Here is a 23971-nt window from a genome sequence, read left to right on the forward strand (position 1 = left end):
TTTATTGTGGCACTATTCACAATAGCAAAAGATTTGGAACCAACCCAAATGTCCATCAATGATAGACTGGGTTAAGAAAATGTGGCATATACACACCACGGAATACTATGCAGCCATAAAAAAGAATGAGTTCATGTCCTTTGCAGGGACATGGATGAAACTGGAAACCATCATTCTCAGCAAACTATCACAAGGACAGAAAACCAAACACAGCATATTCTCACTCATAGGTGGGAATTGAACAATGAGAACACTTGGACACAGGGCAGGGAACATCACACACCAGGGCCTGTCAGGGGGTGGGGGGCTGGGGGTGGGATAGCATTAGAAGAAATACCTAGTGTAAATGACGATTTGATAGGTGCAGCAAACCAACATGGCTCTTGTATATGTAACCTGCACATTGTGCACATGTACCCTAGAACTTAAAATATTTTTAAAAAGTATATAATACCAGTTTTATTTTAAATATACATGCATGTACTCATGCACATTATTTTCATCAAAATGTTATAGTTCACCCAAAGAGGTAGAATTCTGGATATTTTTAATATTCTTGCTTTTTTATGTATTTAATATTTTCTACAATGAAGTTTAAGAAAACTATTATGGAAATTTTCAAAATATATAAAAATATATACAAAATATGCAAAAATATATACAAAAATATAAGAGGTAGTAGTATGTAAGTATATAACTTATGTACCTCATGCTCAGCTTTAACAATATTTAATCATTTTGCCAATCTCATTTCCTCTATTCCTTTTTATTGAGGGGAAGGGAAAGGAGGACTGGAGTATTTTAAAGTAGATAACCAAACATCACATTATCCCACCTATAAATACTTAAATGTGAATTTCTAACAGATAAGTATCTTGAAAACAACCATTATGCCATTATCACACCTAATAAAATTAGCTAATTCCTTAACATCTGTTCTCTGATTGCCTCAAGAGTCACTTTTTGAATAAGGATCTAAACAAAGTTCACATGTATGTGTGGTTATTATGTCTCTTGAGTCTCTTATCCCAAACATTTCTGCCTGCCCTTCACCCCATAACACACATTTTTTTTTTTTTGTGGCAGTGGGAGGGGGATGGTCATTGATTTGTTAGATAATTTTTTCCTGAAGAGTGGTCCACATTGTGTGTTTAGCAGATTGCTTCTTCTTAATGTCTTGTTTTTTAATTCCACATATTTCTAGTTAACTGGTCATTAGAGCTAGATGATTGATTACATTCAAATTAAGTTTTTGGGGGCATGAATACTTCTAGACAGTGGTGTGCATATCACAAACATAATATTCTTGTTCCACATTAAATTATGCTAAGATTGAGTGGTGGATTGAAGTGATGTCAGTCTCACACTCATCCTTTTCAAGTGATTTTACCAGCCACTGATGGTGCCTAGCTCCAGAGATTGCAAAACTGTGATTTTTTTTCTAATTCTATAATTGTTTCTGCATTTATTAGTTGAAATTATTCTATAAAGAACGCAATGAACATTTAGTATATTTTGTGATAGTTGTGGGGGGTTTTATTTGTTTTTGAGACAGGGTCTCACTCTGTTACCCAGGCTGGAGTGCAGTGGCAAGATCAGGGCTCACTGCAACCCCTGCCTCCCGGGCTCAAGTGATCCTCCCACCTCAGCCTCCTGAGTAGCTGGGACTACAGGCACCAGCCACAATGCTCATCTATTTCTTAAAAAAAATTTTTTTTTAAGACAAAGTCTTGCTCTGTCATCCAGGCTGGAGTGCAGTTGCACGATCTGAGCTCACTGCAACCTCTGCCTCCTGTGTGAAAGTGGTTCTCCTGCCTCAGCCTCCAAGTAACTGGGACTATAGGTACCCACCACCATATCAAGCTAGTTTTTGTATTTTTAGTAGAGACAGGGTTTCACCATGTTGGCCAGGCTGGTCTCAAGCTCCTGACCTCAAGTGATCCACTTGCCTCAGCCTCCCAAAGTGCTGGGATTACAGGCGTGAGCCACCACACCTGACCTATTTCTTGAATTTTTTATAGAGATGGGATTTCTCCATGTTGCCCAGGCTGGTCTCGAGCTCCTGGGCTCAAGCAGTCCACCCTCCTGGGCTTGCCAAAGTGCTGGGGTTACAGGCATGAGCCACCCACCTGGCCTACTTTATTAGAGTTTTTTAAAATGTTACTTTAAAAAAAGAATAAGAAAAGAAGATAAATCCAAAATTGCATAGAACCATTGAAGCAATTTTAGACATGATCAGATCTAAAAGCTTCACTACTATGTAACTGTAGGCAGATTGTCTTCTGTTAATGTCAGTTTCCTTATCTAAATTTAGGGTACCACTACATACCTTATAGAGTAACTGTGAAAATTAGGTGAGATTATATATTTAAAATACTTAGTAGAGTACCTAGTACCTAGCAGGTACTCAATATACATTAATTCATCAAATATTTATAGGGACCTACTATGTGCAGACACTATTCTAAGAGTTTGGGATAGATTTGTGAACAAAACAGACAAAAACCCTTGCCTTTATGGTGCAGGCTTGGCAATACAGAATAAACATAAGGAAATTATAGGATAATAACTACTAAGGGAAGAAGAAAAAGTAAAGCTGTGCAAGGGGATAGCAAGTAGACAGGGAGTACAGGTTGTTACACAAACCCAGATGGTCTAGCCTATTACACATCTAAGCTGTATGGTATAACCTATTGCTCCTAGGCTACAAACCTGTACAAGTGTACAACATGTTATCGTACTGAATACTGTAGGCAGTTTTAACACAATAATAAGTATTTATATATCTAAACGTATCTGAACATAGAAAAGGTATAGTAAAAATATGATATAAAAGATAAAAATGGTACGCCTGTATAGGGCACTTAACAAGAATGGAGCTTGCAGGACTGGAAATTGCTCTGGGTGTGTCAGTGAGTGGTAAGTGAATCTGAAAACCTAAAACATTACTGTGCATTAATATAGACTTTATAAACTCTGTGCTCTTAAGCTACACTAAGTTTATTTTTTTCCTCCTCCCCCTCCTAAGTTTCTTTTTTTAATGTTTCTTTAATATAAATTAACCCTAGCTTACTGTAACTTTTTTACTTTCTAAACTTTTTAATTTTGTTAAATATTTTACTCTTTTGTATTAACACTTAGCTTAAAACACAGGGACATTGTACAGCTATATAAAAATATTTTTTTCTTTTTATTTATTTATTTTTCTCACTCTGTTTCCTAGGCTGAATTGCAGTGGTGCAGTCATGGCTCACCACAACCTTGACCTCCCAGGGTCAGGTAATCCTTCCACATCAATGTCCTCAGTAACTGCTGGGACTACAGGCGCAAGCCACCACACCTGGCTGAATTTTTTGTAGAGTTGAGGTCTGAGTTGCTTTTTCACTTTTTAAAATAAGACACAAACATATACATTAGCCTAAGCCTACACAGGGTTAGTCACCAAGACACCCCTAGGCAATACAATAGGAGTTTTCAGCACCGTTACAATCTATGGGACCACCTTTATACATGTGGTCCATCATCAACCAAACATCATTATATGACACCTGACTATAGTGTAGTGTCAGAGTGGTTGATGTAGGCCTCATTTGAAAGATAAAATTGGAGCAAAACCACGAAGGACATGAAAGAGTTAACCAAATAGATGTCAGGAAGTACAGTCCATGAAGAGGGAATAGCTAAGGCCTAAGGTTGGAGTGTGTCTAGCATGTTCAGAGAATATCCAGGAAGAAAACAATAGAAGAGGTCAGAGAATTAAGAAGGCCAAATGATTTATGGCCTGTGAGACCATTTTAAGGACTGGCTTTTGCTCTTAAATGAAATGGAAAGCTTTTGCAGAAAAGTGACATAATTTGGCCTTCATCCTACAAGATCATTCTGTGAAATGCATCCAGTTTTGGATGAATTGATGGATGGAAAGAGCAATAGATAGATGTGTGACAAAGCAAATAGAGCAAAATATGCAGTGTAGATTCTAGGTGGTAAGTGTGTATATGGATCATCTCTGTGTAATTTTTTGTGTGTTTGAAAATTTTTTAAGAAAAATAGTTTGAATAAAAACTATTAAAAACTGTAACCCTGATGTCATTATTTAACTCTTCATCATTTTATAGAATAATTTTAACATGTCACTGAAAACTGTCCTATAAGTGAATCCTACATGTCAAATATCATTTTCTCATTAACTTTCATTATGAAATAGAATATATTTCTTTGGAAAGAATCTGGATGATAAAACCTAAGATTAAAATATCTTAGAATGTCTAATAAAGCCTTAAAAATTATATTTTCTATATAATAAAGTAAATTTCAGTATATAGGCAAAATAAAAAATATAGTAGTAAAAAAAATTTATCCTGGCTGCTGTGTTTTAGAAATATAGCAGTCTTGGGCCAGAGTAGTAGCAGTGGATATAAGAAGTGGCGTTAATTCTGGCTAAATTTTGAAGGATTTTCCGAAAATTGGAGGTATGGTGAAAGAGAAAGGGGGAGTCAAGGATAACTCCTTGATGTGGTTTGTGGTGCGAGCAACTAAGAAGGATTTGGACAGTTTTGGACTTGTTAGTTTGAAATGTCAATTAGGTATCCAGGGGAAATAATAGGCAGTTTGATATACAAGTCTGCACTTAAGGAAAGAAGATTAACTAGAGAGAGAAATTTGGGAGTCATCAGCATGGATATTATTTAAAGACATGGGACCGGATCCAAGTATCCATGAGTATGGATAGGGAAGAAGACTGAGGACCAGCAGCCATGGGTCATTTCAACATACAGTGGTTGAAGAAAAAAGGAGACTAAAGCAATTTGGAAAAAATGTCTCGAGGAGGAGGGAGTTTTCAATTGCTTTTGTCAAAGACTGTTATCATTTCTCCTCCCTGTTCCCAAGTTATCCCCTTTCCTACTTGTTTTTGCTAAAACATTAAATTAGAAATTGCCTTAAGAAAACTTAATACTTAAATTATAAGATTTACCATACTTTTGCTTCTCTAATGTATCTAACACTCATGTGCTTCACAAGAGTCTTGGATTCCATATCTCCATGGCTCTCCAGGCTCCAGCCTTTAATCATCTGCCATGTGTCCATTGAGCAAAACCCTAAACATACAACAGAGTACAACGTATAGGAAGCTTGAAATCTACTGGTGGTAGTGGGGAGGGGTGTTTCATAAATACATACAAAGTTAAATAATAAAAGAACTAAATTACTAAGATTGTGGAGAGACTTAACTAATTACTTTACATGTGTTTAGGAATACCATATTTTATAATGAAACAAGCCACGACCCTTGGATACTTGGATAGGTTGTGATCTTTTCCATTGGTGTCATGGTGGCCTGAGATGAGAACACCAATCCCCATTTGTTTGGATTCAAAGGACATTCCTGTAACATGTCTAAGTAGAACTCAAGACTGTTTGGTCATCATACTTTTCCTGGCCTGGCTGTTATTTAAAATGTTTACCTTTGGTTTTGTCTTTTATAATGCTGATTATAAGGAAATCATTTGGTTGTTTACTTCTGCTGACTTTTAAACATGTAGGTTCTTTTGATTTTAGTAGTGTTTTATCTTGTGAGGGCTGGAATTCTCACCTATGTCATGCTGTCTAGAAGCTTTCTTTGCCCACTTTTCCAGCCTTGAGAATGGAAGTTATTTTTTGGATCTGGTCACCACTTTGAGGGGGTAGGGGACTGAATTCGTTGAACTCTCCTTAACTTAAAACTTCAAGATATGTTGTCACAGAATTGATGCAGAGTGACCTACATAAAATTATCGTCTCTCCTCAACCACTCAGCTCAGATCATGTCAAAGTTTTTCTTTATCAGATTTTGCGAGGTAAGATTTCTTTATGAAGAAAAAGGTGCTGTCACACTGTAAATGAAATGTTTTGCTTCTCATTTAGACTTTAATCTGACCTTCCAAGGTTTTCTTCTTCTCTAAAGACTTTTTTCTTTTGACAAAGCATATTTTATAATTTCTATATTTAATGTTAATGAAGAAGCTTTTTAGGGTTGCCAAATATTTCTTGTTTTCAGTAATGAAAGAGAAAGCCCTGTCAAATTCATTAGGCAGTTGAGTGGGCTAATCTAGGTGAATAAGCAGGATGGTTTGTCACAAGTTCACAAAACAGCCTTTAGTTTTCAACGGAATAGGAATATGTGTCATCAGACGACTCAGGTGAAAAGTGACTATATCCCCTATAGATGACGTCCATCCTGCAAGCCAACAGTAGGTGGGCCTGTCTGAGTATTGGCTGGCATACCTGAAGCCAACTCCAGAGAAACAGAATGACCCTTAAAACCAAAGTAGATTGGGAAGACCAATAAACAGGGCCAGCTAAATAACTCTAGACTGGCTCATTAAAGAGCACGTACTTGACTGAGAAAGGATTTGGGCCAACATTATTGACACCTCTTCTGGCCGTCAAGTATGTCCATGAGAATTTTGCCATTACAAGTAGAGAATTGCTTAAACCTGAAACAGCTTTCTTACCTAGTAAGTAAAATACTTCCCCCCACACCCGCCCCAGAATTCATAGAAGAGATTCTTTATAGCGATTGAAAAATAAATGCCAAAAGGATGAAAATACATAAGCTTTTTTTTTTTTTTCCAGACAGAGTCTCACTGTGTTGCCGAGGCTGGAGTTCAGTGGCACGATCTCGGCTCACTGCAAGCTTTGCCTCCCAGGTTCACGCCATTCTCCTGCCTCAGCCACCCAAGTAGCTGGGACTACAGACGCCTGCCACCATGCCCAGCTAATTTTTTTGTATTTTCAGTAGAGACAGGGTTTCACCGTATTAGCCAGGTTCGTCTTGATCTTCTGACCTCGTGATCCGCCTGCCTTGGCCTCCCAAAGTGCTGGGATTACAGACGTGAGCCACTGCGCCTGGCCACATAAGCAATATTAAAACTAAAAAGCTCACCTCCAAGCCAGGTATGGTGATTCATGCCTGTAATCACAGCACTTTGGGATGCTGAGGCAGGCAGATCATTTGAGGTCAGAAATTCAAGACCAGCCTGGCCAACATGGCAAAACTACACTCTACTCTAAACAAATACAAAACTTAGCCGGGCATGGTGGCGCTTGCCTGTAGTCTCAGCTACTTGGGAGGCTGAGGCAGGAGAATCGAGTGAACCTGGGAGATGGAGGCTGCAGTGAGCCAAGATCGTGTCACTGCACTCCAGCATGAGCGACACAGTGAGACTCCGTCTCAAAAAAACTAAAAATGTTCACCTCCAATAGATTTGTTCATATTCTGTGGTAGGAGAAAATGGGGAAGATATTGGCTCTTTTTGTACTTGTGAAAAATGTGATTTGCTACATTTTATCCAAAAAAGACTCAACCCATTAGCCAGATATGGTGATACATGCCCATAGTTCCCACTTCTCAGGAGCCTGAGGTGGGAGCATGGCTTGAGCCAGGAAAGTTGAGGTTTCAGTGAGCTGTGATCATACCATTGCACTCCTGCCTAGGTTACAGAGTAAGACCCTGTCTCAAATAAAAAAAAAAAAAAGAAAAGGAAAAACGCACACAAAAAGGACTCAACGTTGAGGCTGGGACCTTTAGCAGTACTGAATGAAGGCACTGGTCTTCTAAGATGTCAGAAATATTTTTAAAGTAGTTCATTACCCTCTTGATTCTGAGTGGTAAAGAATACTACTGACAATGTGGGCAAGTTCCTGAATTTTATCTTATCAGTGAAACACCTGTCCTGGGAAAGGCTCCATGTGGGTTAATGGAAACTGTTTTGTTGGAGAAGGCTCCGAGTTGCAGGTTAAGAGTATCAATAACAGCAGTCCAGTAGCCACACTGACTAGCAATCTAAGGTTATTAGTATGATCTTAACTCGAGTGCCTAAGAAGCTTATCTGTATTTAAACCTATATAATTGTTGAAATTATAGACATTATCTCTAGACTTTGCAAACCTTTGGTGACATTTTATTTTACTGTAGCAAAATTATGATATTTTGAGGTGAGACTAGCTTTTAATAATGTTCATTATGCAGTTATTTAGGGAACAATTTTAAATCCTCTACTGTTTTCTTCCAAGGTTTTTAAAAAATTATTGGTTGAGTAAAAGGAATTAAATATCTGCAGTTAAATCTGTTTGTTATTTCAGGTTTGAAATATCTCCATTCAGCTGGCATTTTACATCGAGACATTAAGCCAGGGAATCTCCTTGTGAACAGCAACTGTGTTCTAAAGGTAGCTTTTCAGTTTATTTAAATACCTGGGGAAAAAAAGAATGTCAAGGCAGGTTAAAGAACAACATATTTTTGTGAAAGAAATAAGTTCATTTCCATTACTTTACCAAAAGTTAACCCAGTTTTCTCCATATCACTACTCATAGCCATAGTAATAATTTGTAGTCTTGCCTCATGTTCTTTCCATGATATTTTGCCTATGTTTTAGAAACACTGAAATTGGAATTACAGTGTAACTAGAAAGAAGAATAGAGAAGGTGACTCCTTTACAGATTGTTCCATTATTAAAAGAAGTGCATATCAGAAGAAATATTAGAACAGCAAGCATCTGTTTATATAAGAGAATGAAGTGTGACTTCTAGGAAGACCATCTACATTTTTACACAGCTAATATTTCTATATGCTGTTTGACCAAGGTAACAAAGTCAGAAGTAGAAACATATTTAAAAGTGATAGTGCTGGCCAGACACGGTGGCTCATACCTTATAATTCCAGCATTTTGGGAGGCTGAGGCGGGCAGATTGCTTGAGCCCGGCAGTTCAAGACCAGCCTGGGCAAACAAAACCCCATCTCAATAAAAAATACAAAAATTAGCCAGGTATGGTTGTGCATGCCTATAGTCCCAGCTACTCAGAAGGCTGAGACAGGAGGATCGCCTGAGTCCAGAGCATCAAGGCTGCAGTGAATTGTGATCGCACCACTGCACTCCAGCCTAGGTGACAGAGTGAGACCCTGTCTCCAAAAAAAAAAAAAGTGAAAATGCCAAACCGGAAAAGGGTAATAGGTGCCTATTCAATGTATTTCCATAATGTATAGTAGCCAATTCTTAATTATTCCTCTGAAGAGGAATTGGTTACAGAATTATATATAGTAGTTCCAAAATTTCAAGTCATCAGTTTCAGTTTTACTTCTCTTCCCTAGTACAGCCATTGTCTTTCATTTAAAAAGGGGCTTGCAAATAGCAAAGTCCACATATTTGTATTTCCCTACCTCTAATACAGATGTGTATTGGCAGAACTCTTGAATACAGAGAGGTCCACTATGTTTTTCCTCATAATAGAAATTGGAAATAAGGGCCTTTAACTGCTATATTTGAGAAGAAAAATAAGTTTTTAAAATGTTACCCACTTTAAAAATAATCAAGACTATCATTATTACTTAGGTTGCTGGCAGTTAAACTAAGTAATAAAACCAAATGTATAAATAAAATTCATTTTTTATTTTAAATGATATCTCTGAACTGTAGGTCAGTTCTCTTGAAAAGCTGGTGGATGATACTGCTTATGAATGAAAGTTCTCCCTTCGTTATAGCCTTGAAGAGCTCTCATACTTATTTTAGCTCTAGAAAGACAAAAACCTATTTTTCATATTTTCCCTAAAAATCGCTGATGTTGTGATTCAGTCTTTTGTTTCCACAGAGAAGTTAATTGCCCCCAAAATCTAAAGTATTCCTTCTATAGGTTATTGAGTTTTTCCTGCCACCTTTTCACTTTTTAAAGAGAACTTGCAACTTATCCCCATAATCGTTTTTATTTAAAAAAAAAAATTTTAAACCTTGTAGTTAGAAATTTTTTTGTCCTATTCATACCTAATCAGTCTTATGACCGTTTAAGCCAATTTCTTCTTCTTTTGATTGGAAGACTTCACACCGGATTTTGTGCAGGACCTGTCATATTTGATGCCATTAACTGCTTAAAGTTCATTTTCCAAATTGTTTGTTATGGTTTTATAACGTCGGACTGTATGAATGGGCAACTAAAGGAAAATGCCATTCATGAATACACAACACACAAATCAGAACAAACAAATTTTGCTCCACTCCTTTGACTCATCTTACGGGCCTACTTTTAAAAAGCCAGAATAGAGTGCTAGACTACAGACACCAGTTCTTTCTTCTCAAACATACAAATTCATTGAAGATCATTATAACAAAATCGTTTTTAAAAATCGGTATGCTTCCATATTGTGAATGTGTTTTGTTTCCTATTAAGCACAAGATGGATAATTTTGCTGGAATTTTTTTAGTTATCTGATCATGTTAGCTTCCTATTTTGGACTCAGGTTGTCTTCCAGATAAGTTGCTAAAAATGACAAATCATACTGATGTTTTTAATAAGGGATTTGCTTTATAACATAAGTCATTTTTTGTTGGATGGGTGGGTGGTTGGTTTTTTTCATATACGAGAAAAAAATTGTGTTCTTTCCTTTTTTAGTTTTTTAAAATACCCTCAAGAGTCATGACCAAGTAATAGAGTTTTAAAAATATTATATGTTATTTTGGCCGGGTGCAGTGGCTCACCCCTGTAATCCCAACACTGGATGGCTGAGGTGGGCGGATTACTTGAGGCCAGGAATTTGAGACAAGCCTGGCCAACATGGCAAAAACCTGTCTCTACTAAAAATATAAAAATTAGCCAGGCGTGGTGGCACGTGCCTCTAGTCCCAGCTGCTCAGGAGGCTGAGGCACGAGAATCGTTTGAACCTGAGAGGCAGAGGTTGCAGTGAGCCGAGATCGTGTCAGTGCACTTCAGTCTGGATGACAGAGTGAGACTGTCCCCCCCAAAAAAAAAATATATATATATATGTTATTTGAACATATTTGATGAACTTGGGCTTTTGTTGTTATGTTATATGGTTTATCTGTATAGTATGGAAAATTTTCCTGCATTCTTAAGTTGTTAAGATGGTGGCTTCATACTGACTTATTCCTACATATACATCTGAATTCATTTGATGTAACCAGACAGTAGATTCAAGTCAGAAAGAGGGGATTGCCAAAAATTGGGGAGTAAATTTTGTTTTCTTTAGAACGGAGTTTTCAGATTTTCTTTTTAAGCTGCCAGAACTCTTTTTCAAATAAAATCTTATATAGGGACTTCAATTTAGAAAACAGATGTAAAATCGTATTTTATCACTTGCAATATTGTGACTTGTAAAGTTAATCAGTGAGAACACTGGAGTTAAGATGGCCATTACTATCTGATCTCATCCTCAGTGCTCCTAGTTGTTGTGTTTTGATTGCCCCATATCAAGAAAATTTTAATTCCTAAAGATAAGCAGTAGTTGCTGGTGGTGGCACTGCTGCTGTTTATTAATAGCTCACCTTGTAACCCTCAGCATACTTTCCAGTTGAGCAGAAATAGCAAGAAAAGGTTTATTTTTAAGTTTGTATAGAAGTTAACCAGTCTTTATTACTTATTACTGTATCTCCAGATTCTAACATACCAGCTGTAATATAACAAGTACTAACTTAAATATTTATGGCATGAAGAAATGAATGAACCCAGTAGCATTAGTATTCTACAGTATACTACGTCTTAACGTATTTATACATTTGAGTGTGAATTTGTATTTTAAATAGATAAGTACATGTGAAGTTTGGATATAATATTTATGGAATGCCTAAAGTCAGAACTAGATTCCACTGGAGTCAGTTTGAAACCCATTGCTTTAAAGAAATGTATATATATTTCATAAAGACGACAGGCGTAGTCTCCACTAAGAAGCCTTCAAGATACACCCCTTTGTCTTATGATATCTTTGTCTATAAACTAGTCTTGAAAGTAGTTGGTTTTGTCGGGGTTTTTAAATTTTTTTTAAAGATAGGGTCTCAATCTCACTCTGTCTCCCAGGCTGGAGTGTGGTGGCACAGTAATAGCTCACTGTAGTCTCAAACTCCTGGGCTCATGCAGTCCTCCCACCTCAGCCTCCAGAATAGCCGGGACTACAAGTACACACTGCACACCACCACGCCCAGCTATTTTTTTTTTTTTAATTGTTTTGTAGAGTTGAGATCTTGCTATGTTGTCCAGCCTGGTCTTAAACTCCTGATCTCTCAGGCAGTCTTCTCACCTCAGCCTCCCAATCCCTGGGATTACAGGCATAAGCCGCTGTGCCTGGCCAACAGTTGGTCTCTAAATCAAACCTAGAAGTATGCATTTGGCCAGGTGCAGTAGCTCACACCTGTAATCCCAGCACTTTTGGGAGGCCGAGGCAAGCAGATTGCTTGAACCCAGGAGTTCAGGACCAGCCTGGACAACATGGCAAAACCTCATCCCTACAAAAAAAAAAAAAAAAAAAAAAAAACGCACAAAAATTAGCCGGGCGTGGTAGCACGAGCCTGTAGTCCCAGCTACTCAGGAGGCTGAGGTGGGAGGAGCCTCAGATCGATCACGCCACTGCACTGCAGCCAGTGAGACAGAGTGAGACCCTGTCTAAAAATAAATAAAGTCGTTTATGTTCACCTAGTTTTTTTGCTTTATCAACTGAAAACAGACATGTTTTTATTAATAAAGATGAGAAGAATATTTTTAAGAAAATGATGTAAGTTTGAGACTTTTTTCCTCTCTAACCAAATAAAACCAGATTGTATATTGACATAAATATACTATACCTGTATCATTAAAAGTGTTTCAGAGTGGCTGGGTGCGGTGGCTCACGCCTGTAATCCCAGCACTTTGGGAGACCAAGGCAGGCGGATCACCTGAGATCAAGAGTTTGAGACCAGCCTGGCCAATATGGTTAAACCCCTTCTCTACTAAATATACAAAAAAAAAAAAAAGCCAGGCATGGTGGCGGGCACCTGTAGTCCCAGCTATTTGAGAGGCTGAGGCAGGAGAATCCCTTGAACCCGGGAAGCGGAGGTTGCAGTGAGCTGAGATTGTGCCACTGCACTCCAGCCTGGGTGACAGAGTGAGACTCCGTCTCAAAAAAAAAGTTTCAAAGTTCAGTGCCCTATCAAGGTTTTGATGTTTTGTTTTACTCTTTCATTTGTATTTGCTTGACAATGTTTTGACTGCCTTTTCTATTTAGATTTGTGATTTTGGATTGGCCAGAGTGGAAGAATTAGATGAATCCCGTCATATGACTCAGGAAGTTGTTACTCAGTATTATCGGGCTCCGGAAATCCTGATGGGCAGCCGTCATTACAGCAATGCTATTGACATCTGGTCTGTGGGATGTATCTTTGCAGAACTACTAGGACGAAGAATATTGTTCCAGGCACAGAGTCCCATTCAGCAGGTATGATTTCAATTTAAGGCTTTAGTTTTAATTCTATTACAGATTTGAAGGAAAAATCCATCCTGCACATGTGTCTTGGGCTTATTCATTATACTGTCTAATTTGCTTTTAGGAAATTCAGGTTCACTTAAAATTCAGAAAGTTATAAAGTTGAAGATTACAAAGAGATTCATTTTGTAACTTATGAGCCTTTAGAGTGTGTATTGACTTTATTTATTATAATTATTATTTTATTTATTTATTTTTTTTGAGATGGAGTTTTGCTCGTTGCCCAGGCTGGAGTGCAATGGTGCCATCTTGGCTCACTGCAACCTCCGCCTGCCAGGGTCAAGCGATTCTCCTGCCTCAGCCTCCCAAGTAGCTGAGATTACAGGCGCGCTCCACCACACCTGGCTAGTTTTTGTATTTTTAGTAGAGACAGGGTTTTGCCATGTTGGCCAGGCTGGTCTCGAACTCCTGACCTCAGGTGATCCACCTGCTTCAGCCTCCCAAAGTGCTGGGATTACAAGCATGAGCCACCGCACCCAGCCTGTTGACATTATTATATGCACTGATGCATAGCCGCGAGCTCTGCTGTGACGATTTGCACAGGCATAATCTTCAGTTGTTAGAAGGCCTCTTTTCCTTCTAAGTGAATGGCTCTGACTTGAAAATGTATTGGTGACTTAATGTACTTACACTTTGTGCTTAGAATGTAAATTTTTATTGTGTTGATTTCTTGAAATCTGAACATTTAGGAAAATTTCTAACCTTTATTATTGTACTAAAATATCTAAATATGACAGAGAACATCAGGAGATGATTAAAATATAATCTCAGAGAATCCTTTAGAAGCTATTCATGTTACTTTAATTGTCTTTAAAGGTAATTATTCACTACTACACATATTTTCTTGGGATAATTACTAGGTATTTTTTATTAATTCACTTGCATGAAAATAATGTAGTAACCATGAGCTCAGGCTGTGAAATCAGATTGGTGGGTTCAAATCCTAGCTACACCACTTATGTTAAATCTTATGTTAAAACTTGGGTAAGTTACTTAACCTCTCTCTTCCTTTTTTTTTCTTCTTTTGTTTTCTTTTTTTTTTTTTTTTTTTTTTTTTTTGGCCCCTAAAACTGTTCTGAGGATTGTTGTACAATGAAGCAGGAAAGCTGAAAATGGGGCCTGGCACATAGTAAGCACTCTGTAAATGTTTGCAATTACGATGGTGGTAGTGTGCCAGGACACTGGGGATACAGCAGTAAATAAGACAGCGTTATTCTTAACCTTTGTGAAACTTTCACATGAGACAAAAATAAGTATGCAAATAAATATGATCCCAAGTAATGAAGTTTCATAAAGAAAAATGTAGCCAGGTTAGGGATAGAGAATGGTGGAGAGCAGAGCAGGCACTAAAGGAATCTCTGAGGAGATAACATTTCACACACATAAAATGAGACAGCAAGATGCTGAAGAAGTTCCAGAAGAGGGACAACCACCATAACAAAGCCCCTGAGGCAGGAACAAGCATGGCATGTTTGAGGGATGGCGTGTGATGGAAGACGCTGTAGGAGATGAGATCAGAAAGTGAGAAAGAATCTGGCCATGATGACATGATAAGGCCTTAGGATTTTATTCCAAGTGTGATAGAAAACGTAAATGAAGGTTTTGACCAAAGGAATACTAAGATTTGATTAATGACATTTTAAAAGATCACACTGACTACTGTGTCTTTGTAAATAATTCATGCACTTGACCAGACAGAATTATTTCTTTTATGCTTTTTCTACAAAGAATTTTTACCTAATAGGTTAGAAACTATATCTGCTTTTGTCAACATTTAAATTTTTCTATGCTATACATTCAAACTGTCTTTTTTTAATTTTACATCTTAAAAATTGATTCTGGTGTTAAAAAATTATGTACATATAATATGTAATCTAATGTTGGGTACTATTGACAATATTCAATTTTCAATTTCTTTAGAAAGTAAAGTTTAACAGACTTAACCTATAAGACTCTCATATCTGGACATAAGCTGTCATAAAATTAATGTGACTACTACCTTGCATACAGAAAAGCTTAAGTAAAAAATAATAAGGAGGTATTCAAATCCTATATATGGAACAAGAATCTTGAATTGCTGCTGCAAAAAATATGTGAGGGAAAGTGTGAAGCAACTGGACTGGAGTTCAGATATCTCATTTGCTAGAGAAATATATAGATCTTCAGTTTGGCAGTCTGACATAGCCACTGCAGGAGAATTCATGTCTGTCTAATTGTTGGTATGTGCTGGGGTGAGAAATGAAGATCTAAAATAGGAAAAGGCTCTAACTTCTAATGGAAGTCATTATTTCCTGTTGTATTTTCTCTGTATCTTTGAGATTTAATTACCCAATACTAGCAGACATCATAAAAGTGTTTCTCATCTATGGATCTGACCCATTTTAGACAACTTTCTGAATGTTTCAATTTGTTTTTAGAAGCTAGTCATTTCCTTCTGCCTTTAGTGTGGTTATTAGAGATCCAAAAGTATCACCTACACACTTTTCCCAAAAAGCTTTGTATAGAGATCTTTATTTCTGTGGAAAGCAAGCTTCTCAAGTATCTCCATTAACCTGTAGGGTGGTGATGCTGATGGCTACCCCATGATTTAGATAAATAGTGCTTTATATTCGGCAAGCCCAGAACCAGGAAAAGAAGTGTTCTCTAGGTAAGAATTTCCCATCCTGGAGGAATCCAAATGAAATGTTACTGATAATTAGTTATGAAGTTAGAACAATTGTGACACTACAGAAAATTGGTAAGATAGTTTGCTACCCAAAGACTTGTTTGCAAGAAGACTGTTTTATTGGTCTCTTTTATTGTGTCCAGCTAACTAAATGTGGTCTTATGCAGTGTCATATTTTCTAAGTGTCACAGTTTTCTGCCAGTGTAAGAGATTTCTAGCATGACTAGAATGTAAAGGATGTATACTGGCCCAAGCATGGAGAGCTTAGCTTTCATTTCAGGTGTGAATGTTTTCGGGATTTATTAAATCACAGGTGTCTGATTTGTGGATTAGCTCCTTGGCGAGCCTGCATCCATTTGAGGCATCAGAATCCATTCATTAACTGTTTGGAAAGAATAGTCATTAGCCATCGATAGAAGAGGAGTTCAACTCTGCAAAGATCTTAGATGCTATGGTATCAAGAAAACAGGACAGACAGATACAGACTCCCAAATTGCTCTAGTCTTAGAATGTCATGCTTATCAAAACATATTCCTATATTTCTCTCGTATAAATAGGAACTTTTATATAAATAAATAGGAACTTTAAAATAATAGTATAAATAGGAATGGGATATATAGGATAATCCTATATATATTATAAATAATAGTATAAATAGGAATAGGATAAAGAGGAACCTTTAAATAATAAATAGGAATAATAAAATAACAGGAATTATAACAGGATTATTTATTTTAAATATTAGGAATAATAAATTAACAGGAATATATTTAAATTCCTTTATGTGAGGAATTTATTATAAATTCCTAGAAGTCTTTTTTAATAGGCCAGAAAGTGAAAGTAGGGGCTCCTGTCAGTTAATCTAGAGCTTGTCTTAAGGTTTTTTCCCCAAATTTGGTCCACATCTCTAAGGCTATGATTTAAGAGTAATGAAAAGTTATTTCCATGAGATTGCTATCTATCTGTATTTTATTTCCTTATAGTTGGATTTGATCACGGATCTGTTGGGCACACCATCACTGGAAGCAATGAGGACAGCTTGTGAAGGCGCTAAGGCACATATACTCAGGGGTCCTCATAAACAGGTGAGAGGAGGGGGGAATATTTTTCTGGTAACTGTTGGGGCAAGATTTCCCTTCCAATAGAATAATCTATTAAGGATTTTTAAGCAAATATATTATTTGTAGGGTTTTTTTTTTTTTTTTTTTTTAACATCATGGTCCTAAGTAAGAAAATGTTCAATATTTGTCAAACTAAATAAAATCTCATTCCTAATGTCGTAGGAGAAAGTGCGTATTTTTGTAGCTCCTTTGCTAATAAATTACCCTTGGTTTTATGTCTCCTGATTTATTGGTGTCTATGGGAAAAATTACTGGGGTTGGAGCTTTGACCTCAATGCCATAACCTACTACATGTATATCAAGATGTCCTTTCCAAATACTGAGCCAAAATACCTGGTATTTCTTATTCCAGCCAGGAATGTGAGGCTGTTGCTATTGCATTCTTGCTCCTGACACAGAATCAGGTGTGAATGTTGTTAGAAAAGAAATATGAAGATAGATTGCCAGATTTGCATTCCATATTACTTATAACTAGCCAAGTCACTGCTGAGAAAGACAAGATGGTTTTTTATCTCCACCTGTTGATTTAGCAGCAGTTTTTACAAGCACTTCCTAATCTCCTTTGGACAGAACAGCTTAATGATGTGAAGAGTGAGTAAGGGGAATACTTTTCCTAGGAGCAACAATTAAAACAGAACAGATAAGATTTGAATAGGATGACCCAGCAACAAATTTTCCTGAGTTTTGCTTTCTTTTGAATTGGACATTTAGATTATCTGATTGATGGTACCAAAAGAGAGTGAATTTGACTCCTCTCAAACTGTCAGCCAGACATTTACAAAGGGAAGACCTCACCTTCCCTTTGTGGTTCTGTCTTTGTAATCTAGTGTGACTCCAGAGCTTTTGTTGTCACAGGCATAAAGGGCAATGAGGTAAAGTGTGTTCTCTTCTAAAACCAGCCCAGGCTAGTAAATAGAGATGCATGCTTGTGTGTTAAACAGCCCCCTGATGGTTACGTCTTTCTTTAGTATTTGGTTTAGAACTAGAAAATAATGAGGCCCAACACCCTTAGAAGAGCACAGTAAGTCTTAACCTAGAGAAAAGTTCTATATTATAGAAGGAACTAACAAGATCTATTATGTTCCATTTATTGACCAGCATCAGGAACATTAAACTAATTTACTAATGCCTCTTGGTAAATGTGTCCTTAGAAGTAGCAAAATAATTGTCCTCTTTCACTGACCTCATTAATTAGTAAATCTTGCCTGGTTCAAGGTAAACAATAATGAAAAGTGAAGAAAATCAGACGCCCTTATGCTACCCTTCTGTCTCTAGAGGAGTTTTAACTGTTATTAATGGTTACTAGTTAATTAATCATCTGTGTCAAAGAGTTGCTAAACAGCAGCCTGAAGAACAAGATTTCCTGAGGAGTTTCCTGTCTGCTCTCTAGATAGAACGGCTGGAAAATGTAACTTACTGCACCAAAAGTCACTGTGCACTGTTCTGAGCATTCCTGGCAATTGAGTACTTTTTCTGTGAAAATTTTAAAAATCTGTTAGTTGTAAAACCCTAAGGCTTTCCATGAAATAAAAAAAGAGTAAATATATTATTTTGTAAAACAAAAGAAGAGGAAAGGAAAATCCAAAGTTCCACTGTTATTTAACTAGTTAAATAGGTTGAGATGTCTAAACAAATCACTTCTTAGATATTTTGCTATTAATTGGCCTCTTAACAGTAATCCCTTTGCTTATCACTGAGTTTAGTGATGACCTTAAGGGAGTACTGTGGTAGAAGTTAGGGGCAGCCCTTTCCAGTCTTGGTGTCGGAATATTTTGATTTTGAAGAGAAGACTGATGGAGTGAAAACTAGTTAGGAGCCCATTTCTGTTTAAAGGCTAGATGCACTTTACAGAGACTTTAAATTCTTTAAATGGCTTTTATCCACTGCTAGAAGTGGTCTCCTTAGGCAGATGTTCATGGTCTTTTAGCACTAACCCAGCTAGATGTGTATGAAGTTATACCAACCATATATAATTGAACGTAAAAGAACCTAGCATATTGCCTGCTTCTACTTCTCCTTCAGTATGGAAATTGAGTTTTTGATCTATGTTTGCTAGTTGATCTTTATCATCACTGCTCTTAAGAGATGTCAACAGGTTCTTGAAGTGCTTTACTTAAGCCACCAATCAGACTTCCCACTCCCTGCCCACTCACCAACTACATGATGCATATCCTATGCGCCTCTTGTTGGCCTATTAACAGCTGCTTGAATAAAATAATATATTTACTCTTTTTTTATTTCATGGAAAGCCTTAGGGTTTTACAACTAACAGATTTTTAAAATTTTCACAGAAAAAGTACTCAATTGCCACTCACCTGCCCACTCACCAACCACATGATGCATATCCTATGCTGCTTGAAGGTATCGCCATTCATGTTATAGCTATTTACAGCTGAGGTTGGAAGACACCTACACACAAATATATTTGGTATATAGACACCTGGATTTTCTTTTTTACTTTAAAAGATTAATTTGGTCTTTGGAATATGCAATATAGCTTATGTTTCTGTACCTCATGACTTTTCTGCAAAATGTATAGGGTTTGGCTTAGTGCTCTGTGCAGGTTATGTACTCAGTTTATAACCTCTGGACTGTAGTGATTAAGAGCGTATTGTCAGCCGGGCACGGTGGCTCATGCCTGTAATCCCAGCACTTTGGGAGGCGGAGGCGGAGGCGGGCGGATCACGAGGTCAGGTGATCGAGACCATCCTGGCTAACGTGGTGAAACACCATCTCTACTAAAAAAAAATACTAAAAAAAAATTAGCCAGGCGTGGTGGCAGGTGCCTGTAATCCCAGCTACTCAGGAGGCTGAGGTAGGATAATGGCATGAACCCAGGAGGTGGAGCTTGCAGTGAGCCGAGATCACGCCACTGCACTCCAGCCTGGGCAACAGAGCGAGACTCCGTCTCAAAAAAAAATAAAAAATAAAAAAGAGTGTAGTGTCAATCTCAGTTTCACCATGTTGCACATGTTTTGAATGGTGAACTGGGAGTGGTACAGTACAGTTTTCAGACAGATTGAGTATGAATCCTGGCTTTACTAGTACCTCCCTTTGTGACTTAGGCAGATTATTTAACCTCTGTGTATATCAGTTAATTCATCTGTAAAATGGTGATTAAAAATGATTTTACCTCATTAAATTGTTATAATGAGAAAAGAGCTAATAATGCATGTAAGGAGAGCATAGAATAGTGCCTGGCACGTACTAAACATTTAATAAATATTAACCACTAAAGTTATTATTCCAAAATAGCAGATGAAGCTTGTGACTTTTAAAAAATTATACATTATGATCAAGTGGGGTTTATCCCAGTAATGCAAGGATCGTTCACCTACAGAAAATCTATTAATATTTTAAAACAGAAAATCTATTATTTTATAATATCTTAAATGAGCAAAATCATGTTTATCTCAATTGATGTAGAAAAGGCATTTGATAAGGTTCAGTCTTTTTTATGCCTTAATATAAAGGATCTTTACGAAAATCTATAGAAAAATTTGGGGTGAATTTCTTTTAAGCGTACAAACAATACAGAATGAAGTATATAACACTTTACATGAAATAAAAATGTATGCACACACAGCCTCTGGCTTTTAGAAAAGACTCCTAGTAATCCTCAGTGATGCTGCTTAGGCCAATTGGAGGTCTTCATTTGGGGGTCTAACTGGGGCAAATTCTATCTCACTGTATTTATTTTAAATTACTTAATATAGGAATATTAGATTGATGGTGTTTAAACTCATGAAGAATACTTCTAAAAATTCAATACAAGTTTTTGAGTTTGGACTGAGAAAAACTAAGCTTCTTTCAAGTAGTTTTCATTTAAGTAATTACTCAAAGTTAGACATAAATTATCATTTTTGTTCATAATTTCTAACAATAATTAGAACTTTGCTATGTACTGAACACTTCTTATATACTAGCTCATTAAATTCTCACAATAACACTATAATGTACCATTACTATTCCTTTTTACAGATGGGAAATGGAAGATTAACTGAAGTTAAATAACATGCTTAATGTCATAAGCCAGATCTTAAAATTAGATTTCCTTAACTCCAAAATCTATGTTCTTAGCTAGTATACACTGCCTGGCACTTATGTCTTCACAGCAGATTTATTAAAATTTCATTTGTATATATGCATGTAATCTGTGAGAACATATCAAATAAAAATTTTGCAGCAAGTTAATTATCTGCAACTACCACCCCAATCCCAGTCTCGTCTGGATTAACTTGAGAATATCTTTCTGGATATATATTCACATATTTATATTCATTTATTTACATATATTTGTGTAAATAGAATATGAGACTTTTAAAAACATACAAATACAATGGACCCTTAAGCAATGCAGGGGCTGAGGTGCCAACTCCATCCTCCTAACCCCCTGCCTACAGTTGAAAATCCATTTATAAGTCGATTAACACATTTCGTATGTTTATATGTATTATATACTGTATTCTTAAAGTAAGCCAAAGAAAATAAAATGTTAAGAAAAATCATAAGGAAGAGAAAATAAATTGTTTGTTTGTAAGTGGATCATCATAAAGGTCTTTATCCTCATTGTCTTCATATTGAGTAGGCTGAGGAGGAAGAGAAAGGAGGGGTTGCAGAGGCAAAAGTGGTGGAGGAGGTGGAAGGAGAGGCAGGCACACTCAATATAACTTTTATTGAAAAAAATTCACATATAATTGGTCCCATGCAATTCAGACCTGTGTTGTTCAGGGATCAACTGTATACATATACAGAAGGAGAACCTAATTGACTGTCATCTTAAAGTCACAGATTAATGTGTCAAATTAATGTATTTGTGTTGGTTGGTTAATATAAGTGCTTCTATGTGGCATATTTAGTCAAGACTCTTTCCAGTGAAACTTAGTTTAAACTGGCTTAAGCAAAAAAGGGAATTCTTAAAGGCTCATAACTGAAAAATCTTGAGCACAGCTGACTTCAGGCCCTGTTGGAATTCAGGTTGTGAGATGATCTTCCCTGCCAGGAATCTGACTCTCCTCTGCTCTGTTTTCCTGTATTTTGACTTCATTTTCAAACAGGCTTTCCCCATGTGTTTGCAAAGATGGAGGTAGCAGTCCAGGCCTACATTCTATTACCATAACAATCCTTCTGGAAAGAGCTTCCCAAATAGCTCCAGAAAAAAATCTTTGAAAGACTTCTTACTAGGAATGTGTTTGGCTATAAGTAGTAGAAAATTATAGTGGTTTAAGAAATAAGAGTACACTTTTTCCTTATATCAAGAGGTTTCCTCCATAGTCTGGAGCTGATAGAGTAGCTCACTTGTGTCAAGGATCCAGCTTTTTTATTTTCTGCCCTGCCATCTTTAGAATGTTGCCTGCATACTATGTGGTGACCGGTTACCATATAGCTGTAGCTTATCCAGAAATCCCGTCGATATTCAAAGCAAGAAAATGGAGGAAAGAAGGTGCATTAGCAGTATCTGTTTCCTTAATCAGGAAAGTAAAAGCTTTCCTAGAAGCCTGCTTAACAAACTCCTGCTCATATGTCATCGTCCAGAACTGTGTCATATGTGGCCTCCTAGCTGCAAAACAGGCTAAAGTGAGTATTTAGCTTTTCTATTCTATATAATAAAGTCAGATAAGGAAAAGAGGGTTGAGGGTATATATTGGGTTAGCCATCCCATTGTCTGTCCTTTGTCTGTTTCAGACCATGTGTCCATCCTGGAGCCAGTCATGGTGCTCAGGGAGGAGGATATCATTTGATTGGCCAGGCCTGGGTCAGGTGCCCATCCTTAGGAGTTGGGAGATTGCGATCAAGCCTAATCAAACCACTTGGTTTGGGAGTGAAAGGGGGTGGTTCCCTAGAGGTCAGGAAATGCTGGGCAGAATAAAGCACTGTGATGTTTCAAGTTTATTTATCTTTTCTACAACTCAAAATCTTGAATGAAGGGAAGTATAGCTGCCATAGCCCGTGTATCTATTAAAGAAGATAGTTCTTCAACTGACCTGTTGATAGGATTGAAAAGTCTATTGTCTGCTCTTAGTCCTTTTGTTCTTCTCTTATAATAAGGTTTAGGTCTTCAGTTTTCCTCAGTTTGTTCCCACCTAATTGTGTCAGAAATAGATAACAATATTTTTGCTCAAGTGAAGATAGTCTTGTCTCCTGACAGGAACCATATCTTACATTTAGCAGACTCTAAGGATCTTAGAGAGTTCATTCAGTTCAAACTTACTTTATAGGTGGGGGTTTATGTCACCCCAGAGTGCTTACTATTGTGTACTCACTGTGCATGCTCACTTAATGTTACTGACTGATCATTGCAGCTTCTTTGCTGCCAACTAAGGTCTAAAACTTATATGTGGTTGGATGAAAACTAATAGGAACGTCTGCTCAGGACACTTGCACAGTCCAGCTGATTCTGCTGTAGCAACCAGCATGCTGCAGTTAGTTTATGATGACTGTGGCATATTGTTTAGGGCCACTCACCCAAGTCCAGAAGCTCATCTTTGCTTCATTTAATTAATCATAGTCATTAATAGAGCACTCTTTATACCCCTTCCTGTCCTCATGATTCAGCACTGGTACCCACTTACTCCCACATTGCTAAGTTACTTATAAACTTGCAGAACAAACAGAAAATGCAGCATTTTATTTTAAAGGAGGAAATTTAACATGGGTGAATGTTAGAAGAATTGGCAAAAATATTTCCAAAGGAGATGTTTAGGGCATATTTTTTTTTTTCTTTTGAGACAGGGTCTTGCTCTGTCACCCATACTAGAGTGCATAGCTCATTGCAGCCTCAACTTTCCAGGCTCAAGCAATCTTCACACCTCAGCCTCTCGAATAACTGGGACTACAAGCACATGCCACCCTGCCTAACCTTTTTTATTTTATTTTATTTTATTTTATTTTATTTTATTTTATTTTATT

The 23971-nt window shown here is 37.1% G+C and overlaps 1 protein-coding gene across 2 annotated transcripts in view; it reads left to right on the plus strand.

Moving 5' to 3' along the window:
• The window catches only part of NLK (nemo like kinase), a 152562-nt gene that overhangs the window by 111543 nt on the left and 17048 nt on the right, over positions 1-23971 (plus strand). For both annotated transcript variants that reach the window (XM_023183857.2, XM_023183856.2), the window contains exons 4-7: positions 5728-5834; positions 8122-8207; positions 13019-13228; positions 16925-17026. In XM_023183857.2, the coding sequence (XP_023039625.1) occupies positions 5728-5834; positions 8122-8207; positions 13019-13228; positions 16925-17026 (505 nt within the window). The remainder of the gene's footprint in view (positions 1-5727; positions 5835-8121; positions 8208-13018; positions 13229-16924; positions 17027-23971) is intronic.

The sequence above is a fragment of the Piliocolobus tephrosceles genome, chromosome 16 (assembly GCF_002776525.5).
Source record: "Piliocolobus tephrosceles isolate RC106 chromosome 16, ASM277652v3, whole genome shotgun sequence".
NCBI classification, from domain to species: domain Eukaryota; kingdom Metazoa; phylum Chordata; class Mammalia; order Primates; family Cercopithecidae; genus Piliocolobus; species Piliocolobus tephrosceles.